The 14,849-nt window shown below is 40.9% G+C and overlaps 1 protein-coding gene across 5 annotated transcripts in view; it reads right to left on the reverse strand.

The window, feature by feature from the left end:
- Positions 1–378: 378 nt before the first annotated feature.
- Positions 379–14,849, reverse strand: part of Fndc3a (fibronectin type III domain containing 3A) — a 136,792-nt gene continuing 122,321 nt past the window's right edge. For all 5 annotated transcript variants that reach the window (XM_075950080.1, XM_075950082.1, XM_075950081.1 and 2 more), the window contains 8 exons: positions 14,647–14,822; positions 13,344–13,457; positions 12,515–12,664; positions 12,128–12,411; positions 11,821–12,033; positions 10,504–10,670; positions 9,580–9,707; positions 379–2,858 (listed from right to left, as the gene is read on the reverse strand). In XM_075950080.1, the coding sequence (XP_075806195.1) occupies positions 2,544–2,858; positions 9,580–9,707; positions 10,504–10,670; positions 11,821–12,033; positions 12,128–12,411; positions 12,515–12,664; positions 13,344–13,457; positions 14,647–14,822 (1,547 nt within the window). In that variant the 3' untranslated portion in view covers positions 379–2,543. The remainder of the gene's footprint in view (positions 2,859–9,579; positions 9,708–10,503; positions 10,671–11,820; positions 12,034–12,127; positions 12,412–12,514; positions 12,665–13,343; positions 13,458–14,646; positions 14,823–14,849) is intronic.

Below are 14,849 nucleotides of genomic sequence, written 5' to 3' on the forward strand. Positions count from 1 at the left end.
TCTTTCCAATGGGAAGTTTATACCAGAATCAGCTTTTACGTAATGTGAACAAGACATTTAAGGAATTGCACAAGATGAATTCATTAGGACAAAGCTTCTAAACTCTTTTATTTTGAGGCAGGGTCTCACTACGTAGCCCTGGCTGGCCTAGAACTCACAGACCCACTTGCACCTGCCTCCTGAGCACTGGGGTAAAGCTTCTAATTCATTCTCCAGTCTACTGGACTCGTACTTGAATAATGAGTATGTGTTTGCACCGGCTGAAGCTCAATACCATGGGGGAAACTGTTGTGAGCCCCTTGGGAGGGAGGAGATAGTTCACTTTCTTACACTGGCAGCCAATGGTGAACTGTTTATGAATAAAAAAAAACCCATATCTCAAAAAAGAATGATACAACTTTTATTTTCCATGGATTTTACAGATACTTTTTGCTACATAAGTATTCTTATGAGACTATATTTTTTCACTTGTATGAAGCTCAACCTTATACAATTTTAAGGTGATATGTTTGGTAGTGTATCTATAATCTTTAAAAAGTTGAGTTTTTGGAATGTACAGTATATGAGGTAAAATCAAGATTACATTAAAAATTGTTTTCTCCTCTGCACTACCTTTGCAGTGAGGCTCAAATGGCGAGTACACTATTAAATGACATTTACTATCAAAAATAGGAGTTCATTTGAATTACTATGAAAAACATAAGCCACTGTGTGGCACATTTTACCATTTTAGACATTCAACTATATAGAAATCTCTGGGCTCTTACACTCAGACTCATTTGTACTGCCAAATGTGGCACTTTGAAGAAGTTTCTAGAAAACAATCGTAATCGCGGTTGTTTGGGGGACAAGTCATCACCCTATTTGTAAGAGATTAAATAAAATGTAAACATACAGTATATTATAGTGACAGAGTTTTCTTACCACTTGGAGAGGCCAAGTTTATCCTTTTTTTTTTTTTTGAACAAACGTTAATGTGTTTTCTACAGCGCAGATTATTTGACATAAAACAATTACAATACATGCCCATTCTACTACAAGGGAAGTTCTTCAGAGATCTTCAAAGCACAAAACATACGTTTCTTTTTGACAGACAGAGTGCTTAGTAATCACTAAAATGCAAACCTCAGCAACTAAAAATTAGTGATCCACTACTCTAAAATTCAAATAATAAATTAAAGAAGCTAGTTACAGATGTCTACAGATAACAGATGCGATAAAACAAAAATTTCATATAAATTCATTGCAGACTGTATTATTACTGGCAGTCATTGACATCGAGGCGAGATGTACAATGCGATACAACAAAATTCAATCTGATCATCCATCAACTCACAAATGCAAGCTCACAAGACAGCAATGAACTATGCGATTTGCAAAGTGCTCTAATGCAACGGTACCCACATGCAATCAACGATTTGGAACAGTATCCAAACAGACATTATACATTAAACATTAGTTTCTCAAGAAAGAAAGCAGCTTGAAGTTTACTGGTGCAAATTAATTTTGTCTTCAGATTTGGTACCCCAAACAAAAAGGTTGAGTTTGATTAGAAATTCTGATGGCAACGGCAGTAGTTATAGGAGATGCTGCAAAAACCATTGGGAGTCCTTCCAAGCTAGCCTAGACCAGATGACAAGTGTGGACACGTGTCTCCTTACCTGACAGTCTGAACACAGCCCATATGCACATGGATGCGTACACACACACACACACACACACACACACACACACACACACACACACACACACACACACAGTTTAAAGGTCCAGAAAACAGGAGCTTAATGAGATTCAAATTCAGTTACTATTTAAAAGTTCTCTGCTCTCCAATCCCAAGAAGAGGTACTGTTCAAGTAAAGATCAGTACTTCTGGGGTCTGTGCTTTCTCAGACTTATTTTGTGAATTCACGTGTAGTGTAAGGAGAACTCCACACTCACCAAACAGGAAGCCTTTTCTCACTCAGATTCCTTCATCCAGTTCTTGTTTGCTAAGCCCTCCAGTTATTCATCAAAATCCCACTTACCAAACAATTAAGACAAATGAGGAGGTAGAAATATAGCACTAGGTTGCTTTCACAGCATCAGACTTGAACAAGTTTCGTAGAGCATGTTAGTGTAAATTCTAGTCAATTTGAAATTTCCACATAGCAATCATCATGGAAACAAACAGATGTGGTTATCACTGTTACACTATGCTAACTGGTCAAAACAATCATAAATGCTGCCCTTTTGAAAGTTTGTCCTACTAGAAGGCATATCCAAGGGGGGTGGGGAGGAGGAAAAAAAGGAAAAAGGGGGGAAAAGTCCCAATCAAAGACCAAAACAAAAAGCTCTCCCCAAAATGATGTTTCTGTGGCTGAATTCTCATGAAGTGCCAGCCTTTGCCTAACAACATAAGCACTGAAAATGCCAAAACCATGTTTCAATATAGAGTCTCAATGCCAGTGCTAAATGCCACCGTTTTGTAAAAGCAATACAGAAATAATTTTAGTACATGACAAAATAAAATGTAATACAGTGTTAAAAATAAAGTTATATTTTCACTTGATTACAAAGTACTGAATGATAAAGGCAATCAGAATGGAAAAAAAAGCGAACAACACCAGGATGACGGCAGCACACTGCTCGTCACTGAGGGTGCGCCTGGTCCGCACGCTGTCCACAGTGTCCTTGTTGGCGCTGGCCGGCGGCTCTGTCCTCTGGGAGATGAAGAGCACTGTGGTGCTGTAGGGACCTACCAGGTCCTGGTGCCCCGCAGGGTCTTGGCATTGGCGAATGGCACACACGCGAAAGCGATATTCACAGTTCAGCTGAAGGCTGGAATACCGGAATGAAGTGTCAGGGCCCTTGTAAATCTATTAAGGAAATATTGGAAGAAGAATGGGGTAAGAAGCCTGGACAGAAAACATCAGCACAGTCACGTTCTGGATACTTTAGGCATAAAGGTTATGAGTATCGCTCATTTCATCTTTGTGTACGTGCGGTGTGTGGACACCACACACGCAGGCCAGGGCAACACTCTGTCTCACTGTCTTCCCCCACTCTCTGCTTTATTCATTACTAGTTTGAGAGTCTCTCAGTGAACCTGTCTCTATCTTGATGATTCTCCTGTGTCCACCTCCCAAGCTCTGGGGTTTTAGGCACATGCTGCTGTACCTGGTCATTACGTGGATGCTAGGACTCAAACTCAAGTCCTCAGCTTGACGGCAAGTACTTCACCCACCGCTCCATCTCTTAGCCTCAACTTGATCTTTTAAATGACGTTTTGTAAACACCCCCACCCACTAAAGTACTGGCTAGTATGTTGAAAGTGTGAGGATGTGAGATGTGGCCTCACAGTTTACAAGAAAGTTAATCAAGTACAGAGATCAATTCCCAAGCATTTCCCAGCTTTACTCAAGCAAATGAAAAAGAAGTCATCTTTTCTTGTTCTTCATGAACTCACTATATGAGAGAGGAGATTGTATAATCTTGTTCACCAAGACTGCCTAGGCAGTGAAATTCTATACACTTTGAAACATCTGTCCAATCAAACAACAGCAGGGAAGTTGTCTACAGGATTCTACTGTGAATCACTTTGTCAACTTCAGAAAGAGACTGGTGACTTGGAATCAGACTAGAATCTTAAAACCTAACTCGGTGGTCATGCCTTAGAGAAAAAAATAAATCTCATGAGATCACATGATTGTCCTAGAAAAGAGGAAGTCGTCTACCAGAGCTGGCTGCCCTATGACACCATCCCTGCATGGTGGCTTCATAGCTCAGTGAGAACTCACCTCAGTACATTAGGCACAGTGACAGCTAACTTTACGGCAGTTATGAGACTAAGGTGAACCACTGCTTGTTAAAGCGCTAGCAGTGCCCAGCTGACAGCAGAGGTTCACAGACGTTATCATTGTCACCAGGGAGCCTCTGCTCATTCTACCAACAAGAAAACCAAGGCTCAGAATGTCACGCCTCTTCCTGGTAGCTTCCTTCAGCGAGTGGTGGCCTACAAGTCACATATACGGACACCTGGATGTGGACTGTCAAGCATTCTGTCTGTCTCAATTATACCTGTGTTGTAAATCTAACTTTTAACAAATAAATTTGCTCTCAAGGAGGCAGTGTAAGATCTCATCTCATTTTTTGTAATATCTCCACAATCCAGCATGTGGTAGGTATCTAACAAATTAGTAAAATTAATGACATCAAGTAAAAATGTAGATGCTGACAAGAAAAAGGAACTTTTATTGCAAGAAGCCAGAAGGTGAATCTTAAGGAAATGGTAAAATATGTACTGATCTGAGAAAGCAGATCAGTGTTCCAAGAAGGACTGTCTGAGATATGCCAGAATAGCTTACATAAGATAGAGGATGTCAATGTAAAGCGGTACATACATATAAAATCATTTTAATAGAATACGTGCATTTATCTTATTATGATGGAGTCATTTTTAAGTTTTGTCTTTTTCTGAGATAGGTAGGATCTTGCTTTGAAGCCCAGAATGGCCTTGAACTCAGAATCTGCTGGAGCATTAATTAAATTTTTTTTTTAAGCTTTGGGCTCCCCCTCACCATTTTATCTTCTTCAACTGAGTATGATAATATGGCTAGGGAAGAAAAACCCTCAACAAATGGCTTGAGTGTGACAAATGACAGGGTGTAGAAGAGAGAGTGTGTGTAAGAATAAACTGATGGACTAGTTTGAAATTCTTTTGGTTTTTTGAGAAGGGTTTCTGTGTAGCCCTGGCTGTCCTGGAACTCAGAGATCTGTCTGCCTCTGTCTCCTAGAACTAGAATTAAAGGTATGTGCACTGTGCCTGGCCCTAAATTTAGGTTTTTAGCTCAAAGAGTCCACCTTAGGAGCTGGGGCATTAGTGTCTAAGGAATGCCCATCATAAAACTGTGTGAAGGGCTGTAAAGGGAGCTGGGCTCTTGCTGTAGAACAGGGTTGTGAGGCCCTGATACTGTCTTCCATGGGCCTAAGTCTAGGTATGAGCTTTGAATATGAGTTGGTAGAGATAATACTGACTGTTGTGGATACTGAAGACATTGGGAAGAAGATGATGAGATCATATTTTCAGTTCTATGTGGAGAGCTTGGGAGGAACACAGGGTGGTGTCTCACAGGACCAGAGGCACAGAACTGAAGAAAACAGGTATTTGCTAGCGGTAACACAAAGGGCTTACATATCCCAAGAAGCTGTTCAATAAGCCTGAAGGGCTTGAGAAGAACTGGCTAAGCCTTAGAGTTCAAAGAATTGAAGCAAGTTATAACATGCTGACCCCTTCTCCCATTAAATAATTGAGGCCTCAGGTCAATGAGAATGAACTCAATATCTTACCTCTTTGTATCAATCATATCTCTAAAAACTCACTTGGTGGTCACATAGATTTAACTTATCAAGGACTCACACTAAGACTCAAAGCAGCTCTTATCTTTTAAGGACAAACATATATTTACCTTTGAAGCTGTCATCAAACAACAACAGATTTTGTTATTTTTCTGTAAGATTTTCCATAATTTCGGAATTGAATACACAGTGTAATTTCTATCAGTGATTCTGGAAATACAGTAGTTTTGTATGGGATAATGCAAACAACAAAGGCTTGATGCCAATACCACCAAAAACAAATCACTTAAGTATTTCCTTAAGATACAGCACTAGGCACTTGATTACATTTAAAAATCCCAATGTATAAGCATACTATTACAACAGTGTATATATAGTCACATGATATGATCCTTGCCTGACTTATGAATACTTTAAGTGATAGTTTTGTGTACTCTTAGGAGCACTGCTTTTAAGAAACCCCGGAAGCTGGGTAATGGTGGTGCACGCCTTTAATTCCAGCACTCAGGAGGCAGAGGCAGGTGGATTTCTGTGAGTTCAAGGCCGGCCTGGCCTACAGAGAGTAAGTTGCAGGACAGTCAGGCTACACTGAGAAAGAAACTCAGGCTCCGCTGTCACTGCTCTGAGTGACACTCGGATGAGAGCGTGCCACCACTTCAGTGTGTCCGAGAGTGGTTTGGAACTGATCAACGTGGGTGGGCACCACTCCATATCTGAGCAGAATGAACAGACAAAGAAAGGCAAGTTTATCATGTCTGTTTGGCCGAGATACACGTGGTGGCGTGGACTTGCGCTAGGACTTAAGCCACTGGCACTCCTGCTTCTCAGGTCTGTGGGTTTGTCTACACTGTAAAGACACCAGTAGCCTTCCTGGGCCCCAAATACATGTCTGTGTATCCCACTGGCTCTGCTTCTGCACGGACCCCCCGCTAATGCTAACACCTACAACCACTAACAATACTTCCACGTTGGGGCAGGAATTCTAACCCCTCCCTACCCAGTTCATGTACTCCTGGCCTCTCTCTCTGAGTTTCAAAGGTGAGCCAGGCCTGAGTTGGCAATAGCTCCTAAGTGTCTTTGAAATTTGGTCCCTCTCTCCTGAATGGAACTTCCCCACTACTAAGTACAGTCCTTGATGAATGCACTGAGTTGCTGGAGCAACCAAGCCTGCCGACCTCCTGGCTCTTCTGTAAGGGACTCACATACAGCTGCTCATGAGAAATTCAAGGTGACTTTGCAGCACTTGCAAAACCTCCAGGTTGTTTGACTCCTTTGAAGATGGCTGTCTTCCTTTAATACTTCACATGCCACCTTCTTAGACTCTCGGGAACACCATTTGAATGAATGCACTTGAGAGGCCTGAAGAGCCACTAGACACCTGACTTGTCTAAGTTTACCCAGGACTCTCCCTCCTAGCCTCTAGTGAAGACAAGCATAGGGTAAGCATGTGTACAGGGAGAATGGCAATACAACAAATCCGTTCTTGAGAAGGGGGCAACTCTAGATGAAGTAAAGTCAGGTGAAGCACAGGCCAAGAGGGCAGCAAGGTCTGGGCAAAGCTACCAACTGACGAAGGGATGATGAAGAAAGGTAAAACAATTTGTTTCCGAGCTTGGCCTAGGGTTATAGTACCTGCTGCTGCCAGGATTCAACCTTACAGGTTGATCAGGATTTTATAGGTTGGCTTGGAAACTAGTAATTTAAAATAATAATCCTTTTCTTAAAAATGCCTACATCTGAGAACAGAGACCCATCAATACCTGGTGTCTTCTACTGAATCTCACACTTGGGAGTTTCCAGCCCCTAAGACTTGGTTGCACGGCTATTCCTCCAGCCTTAGGTTCCCCAGTGCTAGGACTGCAGTCATACCCCAAGCTTTTTACCTACCCTGCACGTGCTATTTGGGCATGTGCTTGATCGAATCTAAACAAGTTCCCTGAGATCAGAACATCCTTAGTGATTCAGAACAGTAACTCTTCTCCCCTACACTTCTTGTCCTATGCATACTGAACATCAAGTAAACAACAAACATTCCAGAAAAACAAAACAAAACGAAACAAACAAACAAAAAAACCCCACGGAACTCTTTTCAGATGACCTGCAGCTTCCGGAGTGTTACCTTTCCGGTAAGCTGTAAGACTTGGTCAAGTGCTGGGGACTTAGAGGGATGACAGCAAAAGTGATATTTGGGGGGAGTCAGCCTTTTCAGTTTTATAATTAGTAATTTTAAATACTAATTTAGATTTAAAGTTAAGTTAGAATTAGCCTGATGTGGGAGTGTCATATATCAATCTGTTGATTTCATTGGTTAAGCAATAAAGAAACTGCTTTGGCCTCATAGGTTAAAACATAGGTGGGAGGAGTAAACAGAACGGAAGGCTGGGAGAAAGAAGCTGAGTCAGGGAGTCGCCATGATTCTCTTACTCCAGGCAGATGCAGGTTAAGATCATTCCTGGTAAGCCAGCTCGTGGGCTACAGCAGATTATTAGAAATGGGCTAGTCCAGGTGGGAGAGCTAGCCTAGAAGAGGCTAGATAGAAATGGGCCAAGCAGTGCTTAAAAGAATACAGTTTCCATGTAATTATTTCTGGTAAAGCTAGCCGTGGGGGCGGCCAGGTGCCGGGGACGCAGCCCCGCCGCCCTTATTTCAACATTAGCCTTACTGTTTCATGTAGTAACATAAACTTATTAAAATTCATATATTACCAAAATGTGGGGTTTCTATTTCCTTTAAACATGCAGCTAGACATTTATATTTTCTTTAATATTAATTTTGCTTCTTCCTGGGAAGTAAAAATGCTCATCTATAAATTAATTTGAAATATAACTATTAAATCAATTAACAGATGATTTAATGGAGAAAAACAATGGTATGCCAAATTTAACTCTGGGGGCCCTCTGTGATTTTAGTTAAGATACTGTACTTCTATAAAGTTTTAAAGAAAACAAATAGATACATGAAAATTCTATTACAATAATATCATAAGGCTGGAATAAAGCAGATGAATGATTAATTTTTCTAATGGGAAAAGAAATTGTAGGATATAATAAAAACTTTGTAAATCATCAAAACTAAAGAAGGGTGACAGCAGAAAGGGGAAAACAAGCAGATGAAGAACAATGGTTACAGACTGTCTTGGTTACCGATTTTCCTTAGAAACACTAACCTAGTCTGTACCAGAAAGCTGTCCTGGAAAGTTCCCTGCCAGGAAAGTGACAGTTCCCCTAGACTTGCATCATACAAGGCTATTGTTATATTCACTATATAATTATACTGTTACAGTCAAGCACTGGGTAATAATAGCAATAATACAGAGATCACTCACTTTAGATTACTAACTACAACACTTAACATACTGACTTCCTTAGACCTTCATCTTGTTAGATGCTCTTCAAAACACATTACAATATAATAATTATTATTATTACTCAAACCTCCTTACTGATTTCCCTGCTTCTGTCTTTGTCCTATTCCAATTTCAACAATGTAATCAAAGTGTGTCTGATTACGTAACTATTTGATGTAGAAAACAAAAATCCTCTCCTGGCTTCTAATTTCACTAGGAGTAAAAGTTACTGCATACCCATGGATGTCAGTATGATCTCCACATAGGATTTCCTCTGTAGCATGATGGCTTCCTTACTGTTCACTTCTCAACAGACTTAAGTCTGTAGGGGCTGGAGTGCTGAAGGGGAACCAGGAAATGTCAAGTCTGGCTTCAGCAAGGCTCAACAATCAAGCCTGCTGTGTAGGTCAGCTACTGAGGTGGGATGGGCTTGCAGCAGTAACCGCTGAGAAGTGTAACTACCTGACTCCATCAAGTTTGTCCTAGGGCTCCCTTGACTGCTGATGAAATTTAACAAGCACTTTGCTGCCCTGGGCCTCTTGGTGGTTACTCCTCTCACAGCACTTCCTCAGGGAAACTACAGTATTCCCCAGACCTCTGACTCAGTTGCAACCATCGGACACAGTGTATACTGAGGTGTGTCCTTCCACTCCACTGTGACTTCTCACTGCTGTGTACCGATTGCTGGCAAAGAGCTTGAGCTAAATGAGTCACTGCAGGATCAAAGAATCAAGGACAGTACATTCACTGAATACTGTGAGTTCCAAGATAGCTGGAAAGCAGTAAGCACTGGACAAACGTTTCTTAATTAGAGTAAATAGAGTCAAATCTTCCACTGAGAATAAAAACTAAAGATTAAAAATTACGTACATATAAAATGGTATCCTGATACATACCTGTTTGAATTCTGAATCTTTTCCCACCATAACTTGGAGATTATAAATAACTGGGTCACCTTTCATTGGCTGTAAATATTCCCATGTAATTTCACAAATGTGATCATTTATTTTCTCTATTTTGGGGGCTAGAATGAAACAAATATAAATAATATCAGCTCCATTTAATTTAATTAGGCACATTACACAGATACTTGTTTTAATTAAAATCAAATCTCTAAAACAAGTTATAAACATAGATGGTGAACTTCTGCAATAAGCAGCAATCTTTATGAAGCCATGAGACGCTGACCGGGATAAGGGAGCAGGAACGAGCAGCACAACTCATCGACATCAGGCAGGCTCGCTACAGACAACCGCTCTAGCTGGGGTCTGCTTAACAGTCGGATGCACGAACTGCCCCAGCAGTCCTACCAGTTCTCAGAGTGCAATCAACTTTCATCTCTTTAGATAAATACACAAAATACAATCCTTGCCAGAAACATTTAAAATGAGAGCTGCTTCAGAGTTAGAAACATGTGCATAGTGTGCATGCACATGAGTCCATGTGTGTGTGAGGCCAAGCTGAACAAACATGTCTTTCTGAGAGGAGACCTGGCTCCCCCAATCTGAAGACATTAACATAATCAGGGTTTGTGATATATATTCTTTGAATAACAAAAACAGAAATACCAAGTGAACTTAATTAGAACACACAACTTATTTATTCAATTTAGTATTTTCTGTCAGATCATAAAAAGATGAGTGACTTTTCTGAGTACTAGTGAACCTAGCACATGAAACAGCCATGATGAGTGAGTGGAACGCTCAGCATGTGCGCTTTCTCTATGCTTTAATGCAACTGATGGGGAGACATTTGGGGCTAGAGTTTAATTAGAATAAAGCATCTCATCAAAGAAAACAGCTTCAGGGGATATACATTACCTTTCAAGGCAGATGGGACAGATTTTGGAGTAGTGAAAACATATTCTCGGGAGAGAGGGCCTTCCCCAGCCTCATTGCAAGCTTGAATGCAGAACTTGTAGGATGTGAACTCATTGAGCCTTTGCACTTTGTATGTATGACAAGGCCCTCTGTACAGGGAGACAAACCTGAAAGAGAAATAATCAACTTTACAACAGCATATAAAAACGTTTTAAAAAGACTACAGTGTAAATGGGGCATGCTACTTGAGAATATGCGGCTCTAAAACCTTAACCTTAGGAGTAATTGACAATTATGTTTTCTACCAGATAATAAAAAACACAGATGTAGACCTCCCAGTCTGATTTATGGAAAAAAGTATCACTAATCTAATGCTTAACCATCTGAAGTCTCTTCTCAGGATTTTGGTACATCTTTGCCAAGGCATCAGAACAACACAAAGGCACTGCTTTTACTACGAGTTATTTCTAAACAAGTCATAATCATAAAGTTTGTTATCTGCAGCATGAACGTGAGCTACAAGATAATCTGCACTTAAATTTCTCGGTTTTTTTTTATTTAAAAAAAGGGATTTTTTTTGTTCTTTTTTCGAGACAGGGTTTCTTTGTAGGTGAATGAACAGTCCTATGTTGGTATTTAAATAATGTTAAAAAATAATCTGAATAACACATTATAATTGAAATAAAGTATTTAGAATAAATCACAGAACCCAATCGGGACCTGCCAGTGAGGAGGTGACTGAACTGTTGTTGTTGATTCAGTGTGGAGGCCATGCACTAGGACTGTGAGGCAGTGAGTCATAATCTTGCTGTCTAGAACCTCAGAAGCCTTGAGCAAATCACAACCCAGCTGGAAATCAACATGTAGAGTTCCTTCACAGCCAAGCCAAGAGCTGACAGGCAGAGCTCCAGAACAGCCTACTTGGTATCACCGGAGTGACAACAGGAAAGCCAGAGGGAGCCTTCTCAGAGTCTGGAAACATACACTTAAAATTACGTAAGATAGTTTTGATAGATAACTTCATTACATTTTAATTAGGTCTCTGTGTGTGCGTGTGTATGTGCCTGTGACACATAGGCCATGGTGCACGTGTGCAGTCAAATAACAACTTGTAGAAGTTGGTTCTCTCCTTCCATCCTGTGGGTCTCAGGGATGGAACTCAGGGGCGAGATTGGCAGCAGGTGTCTTTACCCCCTGAACCACCTAGGTGGCCCATTCTGATAGCTTTCACTCTGCTCTGGCAAACTGTTTACACTATAAACATTCATATACATTAACCCCCAGATATACATATGAGAAAGAAATTAGAAGCCCCACCTTCCATTTCTATCCTCCATCTGAAGGTGGTACTGAACAGCATCTGTTGATAATGTCTTCGGGGTTCCTTCTCCCCATTTAAGCTTAAGGTTCTGGTGGTTAAAGGCAACACATTCCAGCCGAGGTGGATCGGGAGGGAGGGGCTTGGTTTTTAATTTAATCGTGTGGCTGAAAGGGCCAGCTCCAAGGCTATTCAAAGCTTGAATTCGTATCCTAAATGACACATAAAAATAGTTTAGTTTACGATTCTTTTATTTAAATCACTTTTCTGGTCTAGGCAAACATACACATAGACTTAGGGGTGTACCTGTATGTTGTATCTGGCTGCAAACCGTCTATGACATAGCTTGTCACCTTCCCCACTGTCAAGGGCTGCTTATCTCCGAGGTCAATGCTGTAGGCAAGGATTTCTGAACCGTGGTCATAAGGCTCTTGCCAGCTGATTGCAAGGCATGTAGAAGGGGAGTAATGGGGACTCTCTATATCATCATCACTGACTTCCTGAAGACAAGTCACAATGGCAGGAACTGATGGCGGAGTCACACAGGCTACAACTTCACTGAAAGGTCCTGCGCCCACAACACTCATAGCCTACAAGTGAATAAAGTGAAGTTAATAGAGACCTGACTGTGACCGTGGCCTCTGAGCAGAAGACTCTGGACAGAGTGTGTGCTGAGGCACCGGTGTCACCTACCTGGACTCTGCAGTAATAGGCAGTAGCTGGCGAGAGTCCTTTTAGTTCACAGCTGAGGCCGGGCCCACAGTAACATATCTGCATGCTTCCTTCTACTCCTCCCCATTCCAGCCGGTACTCTGTGACATCAGCTCCGTTAATCGAAGGAGTCTTCAAGAAAGGATAGTTTCTTAGTCTTCACATTAAATAGCTTTGGAGCAAAAACGTTCTCTCCTCTAACACAGTAAAAACAGAACTGCTTCTGAATGTATTTAAAACATCTAAACACAATCAACAGTGTACAACTTTACATTTTTATTCATTAAAACTATCCGAATGGTTAAAAATATAACTGCCTCATACCAGAAGGAATGAGTCAGAGTATCTCAGACAAAAAATTAGGTAAATTAAAAAAAATAATTTGAAGACAACTTGAAAATAATTTGTATAAATGTCAACTTACACAAATATTTTCATCATTAAATTTCAAAGGAAATTGAAATTATGATTATCATTACTGACCAATTACAACATACAGTAAATACATTGGTGATAATGAATTTGAGAGAAGTAGTAGTATACCAAATCTTATGAACTTTGTCAGAGTTCACTGCTGGGTGGAATATTCAGCAAGGAAACACAGCCTTTGAAAAAATAGTATACTATGAGTCTAAACACTTAGGAGCAAGCACTCCTTACTCACACACTTAGCTCCCTTTCACCAAGCGGTTTACCCAGGACTCACTCTTCACATAGTAACTGAAGGAGCAGGAAGGGGGTTGAGCCTTATTCTCTTCTGCGCACTACTCCATCACTTAAGAACCTAGGAAGACCGTGGGAATTACCATACCTCCCAGTTCACTTGTGCACAAGTCGCAGATCTGCACGTCACTTGAGGGGGTCTGCACTGGTCTGGTGGCCCAGGAGCTGTAGTGACATCATATTTTTCTGAAAATGGTCCAAACTAAAAAACAAGCAGAACATAATTTCCCTTTTTCATCCTTAAATGTTCACTGAACATAAAACTGTAGTTAAAGAGTCAACAGAAATTAATTTTTTCAAAATTAATTTGATAATAACTCTACAGGCGTTTTCATTGATCTAACAACCGTGGAAGTAGATGGGGAATTTTAAGTTTCATTTGCTATACTTTCTCTCCTCAAACCCTTTATTCCCTTCATGAACTGCTTTTTTTCCAAAAAGATCAGGGCATCAGTAAATTAGGTAGGTGGAGTAAGAAGAAATTATGTGAGAATTGAAGACAGGTACCAAATAAAGGCCTAGGAGATGGCAGGCATCAATTTTATCTTAAAATCTGAAGTGGCAGAGTCAAAATGGGCATGTAATGGAAGCAACAGAGCAAATATCTAAAGTCATTCTGACAAACTAGTAAAACTCGGTAAATAAAGAAGACACGGTACTGAGATTGCTATAGAGACCTGCAGCCATGAGGCTGCGGACAGTGGCCGCTTCAATAAGGACTGCTGCAAGCAACACAATCACAATACTTAAATATGCTCACAGGTAAAACTGTTGTTCAGCTAGAGACAGGATATGAGACAAAACACAGCTCACCGTAGTCTGCAGTACTGTGATAAAGGGACCCGTCAGCTTACATTTGAAAAAAAAAATTATGGAATAGTTGAAAAAAATGTGGCACACATCTAAGCAATTGCTTTGTCTCCGGGAATCTGCAATAACGAAGAGGGAGGGCATCACAGTGGTGTGGAGCACACTCGCCGAGCCCCAGGGTCACTGGCTGCAAAGTGGGGTTATCACCACTTTGGCTCATTTTATGGAATTATCTATATATACATGGAGCATGTTTTAAATAAATAAGCCAGAAATGTTTAAATATTAGCATTTTCCCATGAGGCAAAGCAAGAATCACATCTGGTATGCAATGGAGACTAAGTGCTCCATAAAACCAGTTTAGTGACCATGCAAACAGGTTTTTCAACACCCCCTGAAGGAAACCACAGTGCTCTTCAAGTGCCACAAACTAACTGAGGCTTGAAAGTACAAAGACAGCAAGGCAAGTTATAGGGCACAGGATCTCTTATTTATCACTAGGAACTTATTAACACAAAATGGCTTGATAACGGGTGTGATGAAACACACTTGAGCGATGCCTGAGCCTGCAGGTCTCTCACCCCCATTCTGTTGGCTGCTCGGAGTCTGAAGCTGTATGTCTTTCCAGGAAGAAGGCTGCTCACGGTACACTCCACTTCAGATCCTTGGTAAACGTCTCTGGGCTCGTCTTTTTCTGCAGGACTCATTTCCACTGCATAACAGGAGATGGGTGCTCCACCATCGACTAGAGGAGGTCCTAAGGGTGGAGAGATTTAGGTCTTTT

The sequence above is a fragment of the Microtus pennsylvanicus genome, chromosome 15 (genome assembly GCF_037038515.1).
Source record: "Microtus pennsylvanicus isolate mMicPen1 chromosome 15, mMicPen1.hap1, whole genome shotgun sequence".
Taxonomy (NCBI): domain Eukaryota; kingdom Metazoa; phylum Chordata; class Mammalia; order Rodentia; family Cricetidae; genus Microtus; species Microtus pennsylvanicus.